At 37.8% G+C, this 19,063-nt stretch overlaps 1 protein-coding gene across 12 annotated transcripts in view; it reads left to right on the plus strand.

Annotated features, from left to right (window-relative positions):
• The window catches only part of MEF2A (myocyte enhancer factor 2A), an 89,504-nt gene that overhangs the window by 39,911 nt on the left and 30,530 nt on the right, over nt 1–19,063 (plus strand). For all 12 annotated transcript variants that reach the window (XM_062642543.1, XM_062642548.1, XM_062642547.1 and 9 more), the window contains exon 3: nt 1,304–1,507. In XM_062642543.1, coding sequence (XP_062498527.1) covers nt 1,304–1,507 — 204 coding nt within the window. The remainder of the gene's footprint in view (nt 1–1,303; nt 1,508–19,063) is intronic.

Below are 19,063 nucleotides of genomic sequence, written 5' to 3' on the forward strand. Positions count from 1 at the left end.
CTGTCTGCATCCCCCTGAGACTATTCATGTGGTGGGAAGTAGAGTATACGTTTTGAATTATGGATAGTATTAAAAAAGCAATATGCATGAGATACTCATCTCTGGAGAAAATGCCTTGAGGTGTGTATACACAGAATTTTCCCACCCGTCTTCCAAAAACTTGATGTACACCTTGGTAATTAACACGTGAAATAATAGAAACCCATAAAACAGGTTTGATGGTTTCTTGTGTTTTACTTCATTCCTATCTTGCAAAAGACTATTTTCTGCTAAACAAGTAGGGCATGTAGGTCATTCACCTGTGCAGAGGCATTTACTTCAAATTGTAGTGCAGGGGTGTGAATGTGGCCATAGACAGAGGTGTTTGATTCAGCTCTGAAGCTCAGGTTGAAAGTTTGAATCTGAAAATAACATCTTTATTAAAGATGTCTTGGAATATTAACTTCATGCTAGTAGATAAAGTGCCTTTTTGAGACACTTAAGAGGACATTTAGTAAAAATACTGTCTTTTAAGAAAAGTTGACCTTTAGCATCAATCCTGTTTGATTCAGTTTGCTATCAAATACAGTGATACTCTGATATCTTGAACTGAAATCCTGTGAAAGGAATAATTTTTAAAACCTTTCTTCTCATAATTGATAGTGATTTTTTTATAAGTGTCTTTTTCCCTCCTCCTATGGGCAGATGGTTCTCTGTGATGGTTTGTAATGGATTTATTTCTCTACAGCAGTTCTAATTGGACAGAATGATTGTTCCATGATGTTCCCAAGTGCAGAAAACAACTTCAAAATATAAATGAATCTGATTAGATGGCTTAATTGCTACAAAATAAGAATATTTCTTAGCTTTACATAATTAGAAATAGTATTACATAGTTACAGTGTTACTGCCATTGATATTGCTGTGTTCTTTGACTTTGAGTTAAAGTTGTGAGTAAGTTGTAGAGTAGTTATGGAATAACTCATCATTACAGAAGTAAATATTGTGATACCTTGAAAGTCGGTGTTGAACAGAAGGAAATGTTGTTAGAGGATCCTCAAATTTTAACTCTTCTTGGTAGTTATATTAGTGGAAGAGTTTGGGGGGGGTGTAATTGTTCAGCTTAGTCTAATACAGAGTATTGGTCCTCAAAGTGACACCAAAATATTACAGGTAGTTGTTGTGTTGAGCCTGTACACATGTTCAGTTGTGTTGCTTTTAGTAGGAATAAATAGGCTCCATTAGCATATTTCTTGAATGTTTGATTATAGTCCTGCAAACCCATCATGTGTTTAAAAGAATACTATTATCCTTTCTTTTCTAGGTTACCTTTACGAAGAGGAAGTTTGGATTAATGAAGAAGGCATATGAGTTGAGTGTACTCTGTGACTGTGAAATAGCACTCATCATTTTTAACAGCTCTAACAAACTCTTTCAGTATGCCAGCACTGATATGGACAAAGTTCTACTTAAATACACAGAATACAACGAGCCCCATGAAAGCCGAACCAACTCAGATATTGTTGAGGTAACAATATGAAAAGACACATCAGTTTTCTTATCTCCTTAGCATTTTAGAGTACTATAGAGTATTTTAAGATATTTTAACCAAATGTATTTAATAACTTGAAAACCTTGTCATAAAATGTCAACTGCTGCTTTTAGTCTGGTTTTCCTAAGGCAATAAGTTGTCTTTACAGCCATGTTGTTTTCCCATCTGCCCTCCGCCCCCTGCCAGTTTCTGGGAAACATGTTTGATTGCAACCACATTCGGCAATGGAAATAGAGGTGTGAAAGATGATTGTTTTTCTGGGAGAGGGGGAAGTGTTTGAGGTTTTCATGGAAAAAATCAGTTGGATGGAGAAAAAGGTCCAAAGAGCGCCCTCACTCTGACAATTATAGTTGGCTGCTTTTCTGAGCCAGTAGCCACTTCACCAATCAAATGCTGCACTCTGATCAAATCAGTCACTGCCTGTGCTGCTCCTTGTTCAGCCAAAAAGCTCGCCCCCCCCAAAGTAAATCTATGGAGCAAATGAACTTACTTGAATTTGTTGTCCAGTCACTCTGTATGTCAGTTAAAACAGCAGTAGAACAATCGCAGTTTCTGCAGTAGTAGAACAGCATGAATGTATTTACTCAAAGGTATTGGTTTTGTTGACTTCTATTATGCTGGTGCTTTAAATAGTAACTCTTTCCAGTACATAATTTCTAAATTAGGTGCAGTAGAAATCAAGGATTTTCTTGGCAGTTGGAGCCTTTCTGCACTGTAACTGCATTTCAGATAAGTCATGTCTCCAGTAGTCCTGTAAATAGACCAAAACAGGTGGCTGACTTCAGCTTTTGATTTAAATTCCAAAGTTGTCTTCTGAACAAATGCCTTGCTTTTTAGGAATGGTTTAGGAATAGTGATTAGCCTAGTATAGCTAAAGAGTTCATTGCCAAGGGGATCGCAGAACACAGGCAGGATAATAGCTGATCTTGTAAATTAGTTTTCAAGCAAAAATCAGATTGAAAGAAACCCGAGAAATAGACAAATGCCTTTTATTTCTTGCTGAGAAGATTCTCTGCTAATTTGTCAGCTGCCTTATGTCTTCAGTGTTGAGTACTAATAAGAGGGATAATACAAGCTATGAAGAGTTGAAGGAGTATTACCAGGATTAATATAAATAAGGGATAGCTACTGCAGAGTTAGGGAAAACCCAGTTCTTTCAAGATGAGCTTTTGATTGTGATGGACATGAATTTGAGATAGGGATGCAAGCAAGTCAAGTAGCCAGGCTGCTTTTTGTTCTGCATCTAAGGCCTCTTTGTGTTATGACCTGTGGTAACAGTGCTTCTTCACAACCTGAGGACTAAGAACCATAATCATTTCTACACAAGGCTGATGTAGGTTTTTTTCTTGGTGGCTTTTTTTACGCAAGTGTCAAGCATTTGCCCCCTGACAACTACATAAAAGGTGCAGTTAGTACCTAAGTGCATCTGTGGTTTCTCTTCTGGTGGAACATGCAAGGACCCATCTGCAGATGCTTTCCAGTTTTCCTCTGTAGGCTTACTGTATTACACTAGTGTGGGATTTGGGACTTTACTCTCACTTTTGAAGCATAATATAATCTAGGAGTGCATCTAGCTGTCTTTTCAGATTAGCCCTGTGGGCTCATTCGTCTCCTTAAGATGTTTTTGTGTGTTTTTGTTCTTTTTTTCTGAGAAGGAAGTAAAAAAAGTTCTTCAGCCAGAAAGGGGATTGTATACATTTTTGCAGGGAAAATATGTTCTTTAAGTTTATGGCTCTGTTCTGGGTGGGAAAATGAAATTGGTAGGATGAAATATTTACAAGCTCAATATATTTCAGATAAATCAATGTTTTCTCACTGTTGGCTTCTAGAAAAAAATTGTATTCAGTATTTCAGAGAGATATTCCACAGTTTCATTTTCTTTGCAACTGATTGCATTTAAGATTTGCTCCATCTGTATATTAGCTTTGTGATCTATTAGCTATTGTTCTCTATGGAATTGGAGAAATCATTCATGGTTGGGATCAGATGCTGTGTTTCCCAGTGTAAGTAAATAATGTCTGTAATTTAGAAAAGCACTCATTTTCAGTGGAAAATTATCTGCTACTCTTTTGCTTTACAACAGAACTGGTTCAGAGGAGAGTATGATCTGCTTTGGAGCAGATGCAGTGACAGGTTCAGCATAGGTAGGGAGGAGAGATGAGATGGGGGACTAAGACACCTGTATTTAAGCAGTAGCAAGTTGCCAAAAGCTCACTACATATTAATGTCACCGTTGAGGGATGCTTGTGTGTGGTAGAGGTGAAGTTACAGCACCAGCATTTTGGAAGTGTTCTGAAAAATGATGTAAAATGGCTGCTCTATCATGCCTACATAGAAACACTATTTTAACAAATAGAAATTACAAAAAATAGCTAAAAATCTGTCAAGTATGTATTAAACCAATTTGAATAAGTAATTTAGTTTTATGGAGTTACAGTTGAGGTATTTCTTAGTTAACATTTGAGTATTCACTTGCCTCCTTGAATATGACAAATGGTATTTATTGTGATGGAGGCTCACCATGCATTTAGTCTCGACCCACTGTGGTCCTGATATGCATGACAGGAAGGTCGTTTTGATTTGTGTTTTGCTATGTTAGAAGGAAAGCTAATTCTATACAGCTCAGAAGCTCTATAAGGGAAGAAACAAATCTACTGTTACTAATTTTCAGTACTGGGTGGATAGCAATGTTGTAAATGATTAAGTGAAATCGATGAGACATCTTCCCCTTATAGTTCCCTCCTGTTCAATTTTGGCATAGGAATTGCTTTCACATGCCCAGAGCTTGGTATCTTCTGTTGCTGCTGGAACGTTTGTGTGAAAACAAAGTAGGAGGGAGAGCATTGGCATCTTAAATGAATACAGGAATTTTTTGATACATGCCCTTATGTCTTTCACTGTACATGTTACTGTAGATATGAATGCTCTGTTGCTGTCCTATACCTCTTGGTTTCAATTTTTTTTGTCCCTTTTATGTGGGTTTTTTGTTGATCCCACTTAGAGTTTCTGTAAATATTTCCTTGTCCCTCCCTCCCTTATTTTTCCCCCCTTTCAATTTCTAAACAACTTACCTATCAATAGATTGTTGGCTTCTTTACCTATTTCTGGGAAGAAATTTTAAGCTTAGTTTTCTAGCTGTCAGTGGTATGCTTGAGAGTCGTCCCTTCCCTGCCATTTGATACTTTTAAGATAAAGGGAGAAGATCTTGTAACACGTGGCTTGTAACCACATTTAAAGGATGATTTGTGTGGCATTTTTGAGCTGGGATTCAACTTTTGAGATCTTTGACTCTTCTGCTGTTTGAATCTGTTTTACAGCACTGGGAAAAAAAGAGGTGAGTAGGGCAAACAGGATTATTTGAAACACTTAAAATGTTCAGAACATAAACAGGCCTGTGAGAAAATGCCCTTTCTTATCAGGATCAGACACAACTGACCTAATGGGGTTTTCTTGATTAATTTCTGCATCCCTCTGAAATATGGAGGGTGAACACAGGTGGTGTTGGTGAGGACAGTGAAACTTTGCTTGTGATTGCTGATCTGACCTTCTAGCAAAAGGTATTTACTCAGGAGGTGGAGAGTGTAATTTTCCTTCAAGCCTCACGAAAGGAAAAATGTTTGTCTTCTGTTGAAATTAAAAAGTAACCTTTTACATATGATTTCAGGAACAAAAAATTTAATTAAAAATGCTTTGATGCTTTTTGCTCTTGGAGAATACGGTCCTTTTCACATCAAGTGAATTAGTCTTATAAGACTAATGAAAATTATTAGTTATTTGAGGGAGAAAGCCAGCTCTTTTGCACAGGGATGTTGAAAAAACTGAGATTCACATCAAGTGTGTGCTTTGAATTCTTGAAATGCTAGGATCCTGTATTTGGTTTAACAAAGCCATACAGGCACAGCTGAAGTTTGATACACTGAAGTGCTGTCTGTGATTTGAAGGACTTGCCGTAGGTGTTGCAGCATTTGATGCTTTAATGCTTGTGGATTTTTTTTCTGTAACACATTATTCTTGGCAAGTGATTATTTTTCCTGAAGAAAAAAGCAGAGTACTTCTGTAGAGTAAAATGGGAGGAATGTCAGGTTTTATCAGGATTCTGTATCCATATGGTCAACAAAATGTTTTAATGTATAAAAGACAGTTTGAGACTGTGAGCGTTCATTCTTCCTTCATCCAAAGGAAAAAAGGGAAATGAGTAGGCACTTGTACTCAACCCTCTTTAGCATAGGGCGTGTTAAGATTATTATAGGTTATCTACAGGGTAGCACTTCCATGGTGGGTCCTTCTGTCCCTGAGAGGGCCTCCAAAAGCAGCAGTTGTTCACTTGTTCCCTCTCTTTCAGCCTCACTTTTTCTGGGAATGGAGGGTTGAAGACAGGCTCTTCTTGCCTGTTTAGCTCAACTTCCTACCTCTTTTCTCTGTTTTGATGTTCCTTGAGTGATACAGCAAGCCAGGGTTTATTTCAGCTACACTTGGCCCTGGGTGGGTTGTGCATGTTCTATCATATCACCTCATTAAACTGAAGTGATTTGATTTTTAGGAGCCTGTCTAAAATGTGACCTACTTTGCTGGTTGACATCTGTGCCCATGAGAATTTCTGATAGGTGTCAGTTAATAAGCCTCTTCTGCAGTGTATAGTTTAATGCTATCTTCAGCATAGTATAATGTGCTGTATAAGGCTTAGGTTATACCCCAGATACTGACAGCTGTCCTTGAAATATGCAATAATCCGTAATGAAAACAGTAACTAAAAAGTGTAAAAAATCAATCCTAAACTATTTCAAGTAACTACTGTAAACATATTCTTGTAAAAAGCTGATGTATTGCAATAGTCATAATTGTTTCTTGATGTAAGCTACAGCAAGTGATTTGGATGTTTGTATTAAATCTCTTTAACATGGGGAATGGTGACTCTAATAGGAAGTAACATTTGTCATGGCTTAGTGTGATAATGGTCATGTCATGGTTTTGACAGGAGCAAGACTAAAAGCAGGTAAATGTACCTGCTGCTAGTTACAGTAGCATAAACAAGCCAGTTTAATCTTGCAGAAGCTTTTAGTGCATCATCATGTGTTAAAATACCAAACAAGCACTCTATTTCTCTGCCTTTTCACAAAATCCTAATAAAGAGCAGTCGTAGGAGCAATACATGTTCTTTAGTCATAGACATACATAGTGTCACAGATGCGATTGTCAGATCATAGCTTTGAGTAAGCATGTAGAGCTCATCTGCACATGCAGAGCCTGCAGCATAAAGAAGCAGATGCATCTCCACAGCCAGATGGAGCATATGCCAAGAGACAAGTGTAACAGTGTGGGGAGCATAAACAGCAAAGTTGGTGTTGAAACACTATGTTTATAAACCAAAAGCTTTTTGGTTTTGTTTTTTATCTAGTTTTCTCCACCTCCCCAGCATTGCTTCTTTTCCAGGCTATGGATTACCAACTTGTGTTTTGAACTGTACGTACAGTATAGTAGCTTGCTAACCATGGGATGTTGTGGTATTCGATAACATTTGAATTGGTTCATAGCTTCTTTTTTTTGAATTTGGGTGAACTTCACGTGAAACTGAAGATCTGGGAATTGTATCTCAATATATGTAGATGCACGCATACGGAATTAGGTGAGAAAGTTAAATGATTCTATTCCTGGTGTGTGCAGTCTAGGTATGTGTTTGGCAAGCAGCTTAGGCTCCATATTTTGCTATTCAAAGCTAAAAAGTAATATGATGGAAATTGGATCACATCCTTCAAAAATGTACTTCTTTGAAATATTTCATAAGAGAAGTTACATGCGAGGTTTTTAAACATGTTAAGAAGGAAGAGTCCTGCAACCAGCCTCAGGTGAAAATAATGATGCTTAATGTAGGTGTCTAAAATCTCCAAATTTCCATGAAATACCAACACAACTTCATAGAACTGAAACAGTGCTGAGTGGCAATACCAGGAATGTGGATAGTTAGACACACACACACAAGACTGTTAGAAGGTTGGCAATGCTGGAAGAGTTTCGTATTCCTTCATGTTTGTTAGATAGAGAATTGCCAGAAGTGGGCTAGACTTAGTGGGGAGAAAATGGAATAAAAAGGCAAAACAGCTTTGGGCTGAGAGACGAATACGTATGAGCACGGTGAACAGTATTATTGTATTGTGTTTGTTGTTTGACCACTTGCTTTGGTCTCCAAATAGCATGGACCTCACTATGAAAAAAAGTGGTATACAGTTAAAGGGAGGAAAAAGCTTAAAAATGGCTTCAGTGAAGTAAGGAAATGACTTTGTAATCTGCTCATGATGCTGAGAAAATGTAGGCGTTATTGGACTTGATTTGCTAAATGATTATGTAAATGTAATTATACTGCATATAACATTTGAAATAATTTGAGACAGCACACAAATGCCTTTGAGACATGTTAAGGAGGATTTTTGTATGGTTAAGGACTAAAATCTCACTTTCACCTTACCTTAAGAAGAGAAAAAATGAATAAAACCTGAAGTGGTCTTGCATATAATTCATGAACAACTTCAATATATATATGTTTGAAACTATTTCTTTTCTCTAGTAGAAGTGTTTACTGTAAACCTGGCTTATAAACAAGTCATGTTTTGGGGTTTTATTTGCCACTCATGGTTCAGGAAGAAACAGCTTCCTTGGGAAGTTGAAAATGTGGGCAAAGTAGCAATTACTTATTTGAATAGAGAGACAGAAGACACCTGGGTGTATTTTGTGCTGAACAGAGCACTTACCTCGTAATGGTGTCTGTCTCTTCTCTCCCCCTCACACCCTTTTGTTTTTAACAACACTTAATCCCCTGAGCCTTTTATTTGAGCTGTTTACTGTTCTCATTAACTTTTCCATGTCTTGCATTTAGTAATATTTAGTAATACTGTTCTACTTGCAAATATTCTTCTAATTCTTTGGCTGTGCTGGAATTGCTTTGGGCATACTGGTGACTAATGACAGATTGTTGGTGACTTTAAGAAGCTGACAGTGCTCGAAAAAAGTTTTTGTTCCCAGTTAATATCATTTTTGCATTCCTTCATTTCAGATACATAAAGAATTGCCAGAAGTAGGATAGACTTAATTTCTTTCTTAAAAAGCTTTGGCCTGCCTGCAAATAATCTAAAGCCCCACTTCCTTTGTGTCTGAGCCAGTGATTAAATTTAGGGGTTTAGGGTTAAGAATACTAGATTTACCTCTTAAAACAGTGCTGGTGTTTTAATCTTAACCATCCTGCACTGGTATTCTGAATTTTGATGAATTCCAGCTTTAGTCACTAATTAAATCATATATATATGCATGTGTGTATGTGTCCATATATATATATATGCATGTGTATATATATATGTGTGTGTGTGTATATACACATATATACACACATATCTTGAAGTTTGTCTAGAATCCATCTTACATAAGTTTCTGAAGTCTCTTGCTAATGGTGGTGCTTAGTTATTGTACTACCACTAGTGATTTTATGTGGTTCAGATTGCTTGCTGTTCTGACAGTCCTATGACAGTTCTACATGTCAGATTATCTTAGAGCTGTGAAATATTTGCTGTGGTACTCTCCTGATTTTCTTTTCTAATAAATTAACAGAAAAAGCTAATCATTTAACTGATGAACAAGAGCTTACTTGGCTGTACTTCAGTAGAATCTCAAATGGAATCAGATGGCTCTTCAGGAGACTATGCTGCTGTGAGGACCAGAATCTTAAGTCAATGTCAAATACTAGTAGAGGGCCTGTCTTCATTTCAAACTACCAGTGTTTTGACTTGGTTGTGTTAATGAAATGGTTAATTTTCCTATGAGCTGGATACTTGGCCAGTGTTCTAAACCCTGTTAATAGACCGGGATTCTTCCCTCCTTCCACCATGTTCTTAGTTACCTGCTGAGAAAATGTTAACTAATACACTAAACTTTCTCCCTTCTTCTGCTTTCTGCCTCCATCAAACACTGTTAATTTTTTTCCTGAATTGGACATGGAACCCAAAATAACAATAAATAGATGTAGCTTAATAGATATAGTAGAGTAATTGTTACTAACAAGTCATAGTCTGGAAGGAGCAAGTTCTAAGCAGACCAGGAGCAGTGCTTGTTGGGGCATTTAGGTAGCAATCTTTCTGAGCGCAGATAACAGTCTTCTTTAAAACAATTTAAAAGCCTGGCTTGATTTATTTTCTATCACTACCTGTGTGTGTTAGCCTCAAGCTACTCATAATCTGTGAAGTTCTCAGAGGTGTGCTTTAGTTCTTAGAAGAGTTCTGACTGTGACAGACTGTGAGCATGACTGTTCAGCATCCTGGCCTGTCAGTCATGGTATGAGCCTTTCTGTAAGCCTAGAGCATATGCTGTATCTAAACAGAAAATAGTACTATTTAGAAGTTCTTCCCTCGGTTTCTAGTGCTAATGTGAGTTGTTAATATTTCCATTTGGATTATGCAAGAACTTGAGTGTCTCACTGAACTCCAGACATACCACCCATTGGAGGTACAAGTAGCTAACAATGCTAATGAATATAATGAATATTTTGGATTTTAGTTACATAATGATAAGTACCTCTAGTTTGTGTGATTTTTTTTTTATTTTTTTTTTTTGTCCTTTCCCTTGCAGTGTGCACAAGCTTGGTATAATTGGAATAAATAATAATACTCAGCAGCCCACAGCAGTAAAAGCAAAACTTGTTTTCACTGTACCCATGTACCATGGATAAGGCTTGAATAAAGGGAACTCATTGCTTTTGCTGTTTACCATAGAAAACATATGCTGTTACGCTGTTGACGGAGGCCTTACAGTGTAAAACCTGCCATTTGGTGGAATCTTTGTCATTTTTTTTTCTTTTAGGGTATGGCTATTGCAAGTATTCCTCATGTGTTTCCTATGAAAACTACCCTTGACTTTGATATATATTGCAAATTAGCAGATAGTACCATATTTACTCCACCCTTCTGTACAAATCTTTATTAAAATACCAACTTTGAACTGCAGAAAATGAAATGTGTCATGTCCTGGACATTTGTAGAATAAAAGATGCACTTTCAAGTGGAGCAATTAAGTGTTTTGAGAGATCCTTTAAAGATCTATCTTGCATCTGGGATTCTGTGATCCATGAGGGTTTGTTGGAGCAATTCCTTCATCCTTCACCTCTTCCTTCCCATGGAGGATTAAGGCTCCATGTTTATATGTGTGTTTATAGTACAGACTTGGATAACACATTGCAAAGAATCAAAACTTATGCAGCTATTTTTAAAACATTGCATATAGCTTGTATTCTTGGTGAATAACAGATATCTCATTTACTTTGGAGGCTTTTTAGTATTTATTTAAATAGGTGCTGCTGGTCAGCTACATAAAAAGTGCTTTTCCTCTGATCTGAAGCCCTGTATTTATTTCCAAGCTGTGCAAGTGATGTTTTTCCAACCGATTCGGCAGTGTATTTGGAGAATGTTTTTATTCTTGAATATTCTGGGGCAGACACATGAAGTCAGTTCTCTCACCCACTGCTTTGGAAATGCATATCAAAGATCCGGGTCTGGGTAGACTTCTTTAAGTAGGATCAAAAAATTGACTCCAAGAAAATCTGTAACAGCTCACTGGTTGTTAATGCCTGGAGTTCATGCAGGCAGTCACACAAAGACATGATTATTTACTTGTGTTAACAAGTTCTTCAAGCTGTGCTGGTCTCAAGTTATTCTGCAGCCCTCATGTTCCTGCAGAATTTGGTGCTTTTGAAATTCTGCATTGACAGTTAGAAGAGTATTTTTTTACTTTGCATTTCCGAAGCGAGGACCATGGCATCTGTTAATCAAGAGTGAGTGACTTTACACAAGCTGTGGATGGTAAGAATAGACCCCAGAACAATGCATCTCCTGGAACTACAGTAAGATAAATAACCGTTCTTCATGATGATACTCTTCATTTTTGTGAAGAGTTAACGTAACCTCAGCTTTTGACTTTCAAGCTCATGGGCTTGGTAGCGTCTTCAACTGTCAACTCTGCCAATCTGCCAGGGATGAACCTCCTTGCAGAAAGGACAAGCAGAAGTGCTAGATTTTGATCGTTGCTGTTAATCAACCAGTGTTTTAGCATGAACTGTCAAAAAGGAGAGAGCGTGTTACTGTAGGATGCTTCACTCCTAAGCGCCTTTTGGATCTCAGCCTGTACATGCTGTGCTTCGGTTGAGAAGTGTCTAAAACTTTGCTTTATAATCTTAAATAATCTGAATGTTTGGGCTTGAAACTGGTGGTGCTTCAGGTCTGGAATCCCCAAGGAAAAACGGCCCAGATCTTCATACTGTCATAAAACCTCCCAGTCATGTAACCTGTGTGTGGGTGTGATGAGATACTCCTCATCATGTGATGGAGGTTGTGGTTTGTTCATTGCCAGTGTTTTACCACAAGTAGGCTGTAACATTCTCAACACTCACCTGAACAAAGGATGTCATGTTAATGCTTTCACCTGGTGTGTTTTGCATAGTAACTGTTCTATCACCAGAATAAAGTCGGTAGTTTACATGCTACGCTGGTAATTCTTGTGGTACAGACCATTCTTGTTCTTCATACTACTTACAAACAAATACACAGGCAGTGTTAATGTCTTTCTGTTATTTACCAGTGATAGTTACTACATTTTATGAATGTCACAACACTGATATTACATTTCATGTGGGACCTTAATGTCTGCAATTTACAATATAGACTATGGAATGCTAGTTTAGTTAAGTTTGAGTAATGTGCATTTTAATATTACGGTTTAATGGAATTATTTCTTGGTTAATAGGAAGTGACTTTTAATCTAAAAGTCCCAAATTAATTGGGAATATTGTGAAGATTTTTTTAGATTAAAGCCCTTCTTTCTAACAAACTGAAGACATTTAAAGCCCTACTCTTTTTTCTACGTTAACTTAGAATTTGGTACTTGCTGAGTATAGTGACTTGTTAAAAAGAAAGAAAACCAAGCGTGGCAGAGCCAGTCTTTATCCAATGCTGACATGAATTACACATGATAAAGCTTACTCATATTTCACTCTCCCTGCTTTCTGTACAGTCTTTTCTCTCTACCTCTCTAGGTTCCGCCTTTGATTTCCCATCCCCTTCTTGGGTTAGCTAAAGACAGTCTTCAGAGAGGTGCTTTAGCTTTTGAATAATTCACTCGAAATGAAGGTTATGCAGGGAAAAACGTATTCAGTATATTCCTTCAACATGTAACTGAGAAGTTCAGTATTCCAGATAAGCGTTGTGACATACTTATTACAGCTTTGTGTCTTGAAGTCCTACATCCTAATTATTTTGATTCAGTAAAAATAAAGATGTATCTGCTTGTACCCTACTTCTTTATTTCTGGAGAGGCTCTCTGCTTTCTGTTGTAGATACTTAGCTTGGTGTTTTCAAGTGCCTCCTTTCAGTTGTATTCCTCTGCTTGCTTATTTTTGAGGGGTTTGTTTATTTTCTGTAAATATTCTGTAGTAGTGTTCTGAACGGGGGTAATGCTTGCATGTGTGTGTGCTCACCTCACGTGCATTCAGAGCACATGCATGTGCCTGCATATGCTGTCTGTACAGTTGGACACCATTTAGCAGAAACAAAATGACAGTTCCATACTGATATTAAAGGTAATTGAGACTTGTTCTGGTAGGCATTAGTGGGGCTGGTTCCCATCATCTTATGTGGGAACAGTATTTTAACAATTACATAAATCCTCAGAATCCACTAAACGTTTTCTTTGGGAATAGTTGCTATTTGTGTTGTAATTACTGTTTTGATAACACTACATTATCTTGAGTACCAAGGCTTTGAAATAGTTTCTGTTATCCTTTCCAATTTTCAAGTCGTAAGGAGAAATCCAGAACAAGAAGCGTTTGAAACGGCAATACCGCATAGACAGGTAGAACACAAGAAACCCTTTCTTTTTATATCATTGAATTGTAATTAGAGTTTAGAAAATTTTCCTTGGCAAACTATGAGTAGGAGATAATATTTTTACTAAAGAACTTCTAAAAGATTATGAAGGGTATTATGCAGATGGGTTGCTACTCTTGGAAACTTTTCATGTTCCATATGGCTTATCTGCAATATACCGTTGCTGAAAGGAGGCATTCAGTTGGCTACTGCTGTTGCTGATTTATATTTTAACCATTGCAAGTATGTGAAGAAGTATATATGGGAGGAGATGTATCTACATATCTATTTTATCACCGTAAGGGTCAAAAAAACCATTTATGTACCACAGAGTGACTCTGAATGCTTTAACATAGATGGTTACAGTAAAACATGCTTTGTTTAACCATTAATTGTGTTCGTTGCAGACTGCTTTCCCTGAAAGGACTATAAAATGTATTTAATGTACATGCTAAGGAATAGTTTCTGCTTCCTGAAGATGAACGTTGATCTACTTTTTTGTTTTTAATAAAAAGATTGAATGAGATCGAGTTAAACTGGCAATATAGTGCTTTTAAATAGAAAAGTCTAATTGATGGTTATTTTCTGTAAGGCAAGTAAAAAGAAATCCTGCTCAGTGATACAAAACTTAATAGTCTAGTAAATTGTATAGAAAGTGAAACAAAGACAAATGCATCAAATATCAGACTTTGAGAGCTTGGCTTAGCTTCCACTGTGGAAACAGTATTATCAGTGCTAATGGATTACTAATTGTTTTATGTCTTGAGCAGTTCATTTAGGAATGAGCAGTCCAGCTTGCTTGTAGGTCAGCAACTATATTATAAAGTCCACAGTTTAGAGATACTCCTCAAAAATGACAGCTACAAGTAAGCAGCTTCCCTTCCTATGCCTTCTAGTGTGTTGTGTAATGTTCTGGGGGTGAAGAGTGGATGTTAAAGCCCACAAAATTGTTATTCTTTAAGAAGTGCTTGTGGTTTAATTAAAATAATGTTTCACAGCAACGATGCTTCAAGCTAGAATTTAAGCTTCATACCATATCATGTCTAAAAACCTTTTGTATGTGTTATTTTATATAAATGCGAGTTTGAAGCCTGAGTGCCATCTTTATCATATCTTGGAGGAATTTGACAGCTAGCTTTCATGTTTGGCAAGGCAGGGATACATGTTAAAATTTGCCAGATACTGGAAGTGCTCCAGCGTTTGAAACAAGACAGTCTCTTTTCTTAGAGTGGTATATAACAGGGACACTGATAAAATTTCAAATCCTGAACATTTTTCATCTGTAAATGATGAATACCTTTGTCTAAAACTGAGCATAGAGCATTGCTTAAAGGGCTCTTCCTCGTATTTTATGGTCTAGTGCTAGGCATATATGGTTTTTGTTTGTAAAACCCTGAATAAGTAATTAATCCTAAACCTCCTTTTTCCCTGAATATACTGTAATATTTGGTGAAGAAATAGACTCATTGTAGCAAATTGCGTGAAAGTATTGCGCTCAGAATTGAAGTCTAGATATTTTTACATAGCATCAATTATTTACTTTAGAAATACTGCTACTAAATGAGCACAAGTATGGCAGGTTATTTAAGCAAGGTAGAGTATGTCAATTTTTCATGTTTAATTTAGTGTATGTTGGTTGGGGAGCCTACTGCAAAGGTTGGTTGAAGCCTTGCTCCTTAAGGAGTTAAACTCTCCAAGTTTCTTAGCTTGTGGAAATGTCTGTCATCATCTGATTTGACCTCCTATGCATTCTCTGAAGTTTTGAAAGCTGGGCACCACTCTGCTTTACTGGGCTAGTTTGGGGTGTATGTGTTTGTGGCTATAATTAGAATGTGAAATTCTAGCTGATAGTATAGCAAAATGTAACTGAAAATGTGTTGGGCATACTGAAAGAGATGGTATTAGGGCTACACTTAGGTAGCCTCCAGACTCAAAGGAAAAGAATAACAGCTTCATAATGAAATTTGCAGATGCTTCGGTGGTTGAAGTTGAGAATATTAAGAGACCCTGAGGAAAACTTACAAAATTTGTAAACATCACATCAAATAATCCAGTACATCTGACTATGAAAAAAGAAATGGAAGCCTAGAGATGGGCTTCAAACACAGAACACTGTTACTGATTTAAATTACATGGGTTTTCTCTGTCTGTTCACTTTCGATGGATATGCTGCAGTTCAGATTCAACCCTGCTTGTGTTTTAGACAGTGGTGAAATTCATACAGCCGTCACTGCAGGGTCAAGGTCTGACTTTGCAGATCCATGTTGTTACTTCAGAACAAAGAAACAGAAACGAAGATACTTCTGAAGCCAAACTGACCTGCAGGAAGTTTAAAAACTATAAATAGCTTTGAGTGACTAAGAGTACTCATCGGATGTCTGAATGTGCTTTGTACATAATAGGGGAGAAATTACTTACGCAGAGGATGATACACCTTAGTATTGTTTAGGGTGGTAAAAGTGAATATTTTGTGCTATAAAAGAAGAAAAATCCAGCCTGGTTTTAGGAAGCAAATAATAAAGCAGTTGTCGTGCTTTCAGCATGACTTTTTGCTGTATGTGAAGCCTGTAGTGAAGCACGTTGTTCTTGCCAGCTGAAGTGTCTCTGCTGTGGGAAGGGAGCTAAACTGCGTTAAAGGGATATGTCCTGTTTTCTCTCACTGGTGTCACATAATAAATATGAAAACTGGGTGGGAGTCTGGCGCTGTGACTCCTGTATTTGTCCTTAATTTTGTGAGTATTGGAAAGAAGGTGTGGCTTTTTAAGTAGGATGCAATTATCAGCAGTGGTTGAGGCAATGGCTTGCTGCTGCCGGAAAGGACAGGCCATTCCTTCTGCCTGCTTTCTATCTGTGGTGCTCAGCCCAATCCATTGGAAAACCACCTTGTTCCTGCTGCAACGGAAAACGAACCCAGCAAAAATAAGTTAAAGAACGGCCAAGGAGAATTTTCTGTCCCTTTAATGAAGAAAAAATGACTTATTGCAGGCTGGAGCAAACATCAGAGCAGGCATAAGGGTGGTCCCCAGGATCCTGCACTTTCTGTGGCAGCAAGTTGTTACTGTCAGCTTGTCAAACTGCTCCCACGGAGATTGCAGCAGTTCCCTTAAAGCAGGGAGAAATAACCTTAAAGCATGGATCATCTTTAGAGATAGAATATGAGATTGATCCTGGAGGCTACAGTACGACTAAATAGCTCCTGGTTATCCTTATCTCTTATTTTAGGGATTATTTTCCTTTGCTCCTGAGCACTGGTAGGTGAGGCACTATTGCAGCCTGGGCTGATGGTACTGCTTTTTACATTTTATCACCTCAGTGACCTTATCCATGATGGATGACAGTCCCGTCCTTCCTGCAGAGAGCTGTATGAGCACTTGTGGGGAGAAGTCCTTGGAATTTGGTGCAAGTGGCAGCAGTGTCCCTCTCCACTGTTGTGTGGCAGCTCTCGAGGACCAGAAAACTGTTTAATTGGCTATCCTTTTGATAACCAGGGTGTATGTGCCTGCTGAGCAGCAGTAATATTTGGCAGTACTAGTGGAGCCTTTCCATTATTTCAGGCCTGAGGAATACTGACTTTTCTAAATTACCATTTTATGAAAGGTATTTACTACAAATTCATGCTGTTTCACAGCTTTTCTGTGCTCTGAATGCAACAGCAGAATCAAAACTAGCCACAGGTCTTACGTGAAAGGTTTGCCTTTTCCAAGGCAAGGGAAATCACTTTTCATTTCAATCTTAGTCAAGTTTTAGATATGTTTTCCCTCATGATTTGGGGTGAAACACCAACAAAAATCCTGTTTGGCTGGCTCCAATAGTTAAGTGCAAAAATAGAGCTGTTAACATGATACACAGTAGCATTGATAGAAACAACCATTTCCTTTTTGTGTAATGTTACAAGAAACCCAACACTGACAATGTTTTGAATGAACTGACACTTTTTTGCACCTCATTACACTTTTTATGTATGAGGTCATCCTACTTTTTTGTTTCAAGGCAGAAAAATGTTACTTCCTGAGGTGACAATGAACATAATCAAGTTCTCTACAGTTTTGCCAGAGCTGGTAAGGAGCCCAGATCACTAATATCAGAAATCTTGGCTTTTTAACCACCCTCACTGGATTGGAGCACAAAACATGCTGATTGTGCTCTTTTCACCATTGGCAACATCCTTCCCGAGTTGGATGTGAAAAACAGGATCTTTCATGGGGAGGAGAACAGTTGGGGGTTGTCATTTAACTTCGTCTCTGGTAGCAGTAATCTGTGTTTATTAGTTCAAAGTTCCTGGTTTCCAGAGCTGCTGCTGACTGGTGTATTGAGCCAGTGTAAGTCTGTGAGAGAGAAGCTGTGTACAGCTGGGCTGGAACAAGCCTTGGAGAAGGTGGCGACTTGATTTCATGCTGTGGAGACTCAGCAGGCATAAAGCTCCTGCATTTCATGTTTCTCAGTTGGATTTTGTGGGAGGAAGCTTATGCTAAAATAATTACACTGTGATGGTTGAGTATCGTTTTTGCTTCCTCATGGATCATACAATAAATAACTATTGTATTTTTGTACTCTTTGGTATCTGTATTATCTGTTTCAGTCAAATTTATGTTGAATTGTGAGAGAAGTTAATTAGTTGTTTTGCAGTGCCTTAAAATGTACCTTGCACATGTATGGGGAAGTTCAGGAACATACTGGGGCTCTGCCATGTGCCTGAATGTAATACTTAAGCCTGTAATACCCAGTCCAGCTGTTGTCATACAGTGTTTTTTAACCTCTACCATTAAAAATAAGTATTAAAATATATTACTCACATTTTACACAGTGGAACAAAAGCAGTTTAAAACTTCTGGGCTGTTCTGCATGGTCAAGACAACCTCAGCTGTCTGAAACACTTGTTTAGTGGCTTTATATGATGCCCGACTGCATTGTTGTGTTTGCGTTGTTCTTTCATAAAAAGACTTTTTGGTTTCTCATAAATACCTTGCATTATTTTCTGACAAAAATCAGGACTTTTCTTTCATCAGTTTGTTTGTCCAGTATCACATCAATGATGCTCCATATCACTCAGTGAAGACACAATGCAGTGTGCGTTGGCAAATGTGTTGAAACAATTTCCAGTCATTTTGGCTAAGTCTTGGAGGAAGTGGAAAGTAATAAAATACTAACTCAAAAGGCTGCCCATCCTTTCGATGATCTGGAAAACGAGACCTAACACCAGAAGTTAATTGCAGTGAGCATCCAGTAGCAAAATTTGAAATTCATTATTCTTTTTCCTTCTCATTGTAGTAAGAAAACTTACATTCTGTGTTTATTAGCCTCAACTGCACAACCTCTGATTTTATTCTAAACAAACTTGTGTGTCACAGCAGAGGTATAAAACTCTCTTCATGTTACACGAATATTAGTTGGTCTCACGACCTGGCAGGTTTTTCTCTAAACCAATGGAGTTAATGAAATTACAATCTCCTTGGTCAAATCTTGGAAATAGCTCAGTGCGAGGGGCAGTTATTTACACGAATTGGAGAGATAACAGATTTTAGCTGCGGAGGCTCTCAAGGGTGGAGTCAGCGCTTGTTTATGGAGTTTGGCTTTCCCGTGTCCCTACGGAGCAATTCCCAGTAGTCACCTCCTTCCCTGTTTTCCCTTGAGCCGGGGCCCT

Source organism: Pezoporus occidentalis, unplaced genomic scaffold, assembly GCF_034315485.1.
Source record: "Pezoporus occidentalis ecotype Australia unplaced genomic scaffold, CSIRO_AGI_Poc_V1 ctg72, whole genome shotgun sequence".
NCBI lineage: Eukaryota > Metazoa > Chordata > Aves > Psittaciformes > Psittacidae > Pezoporus > Pezoporus occidentalis.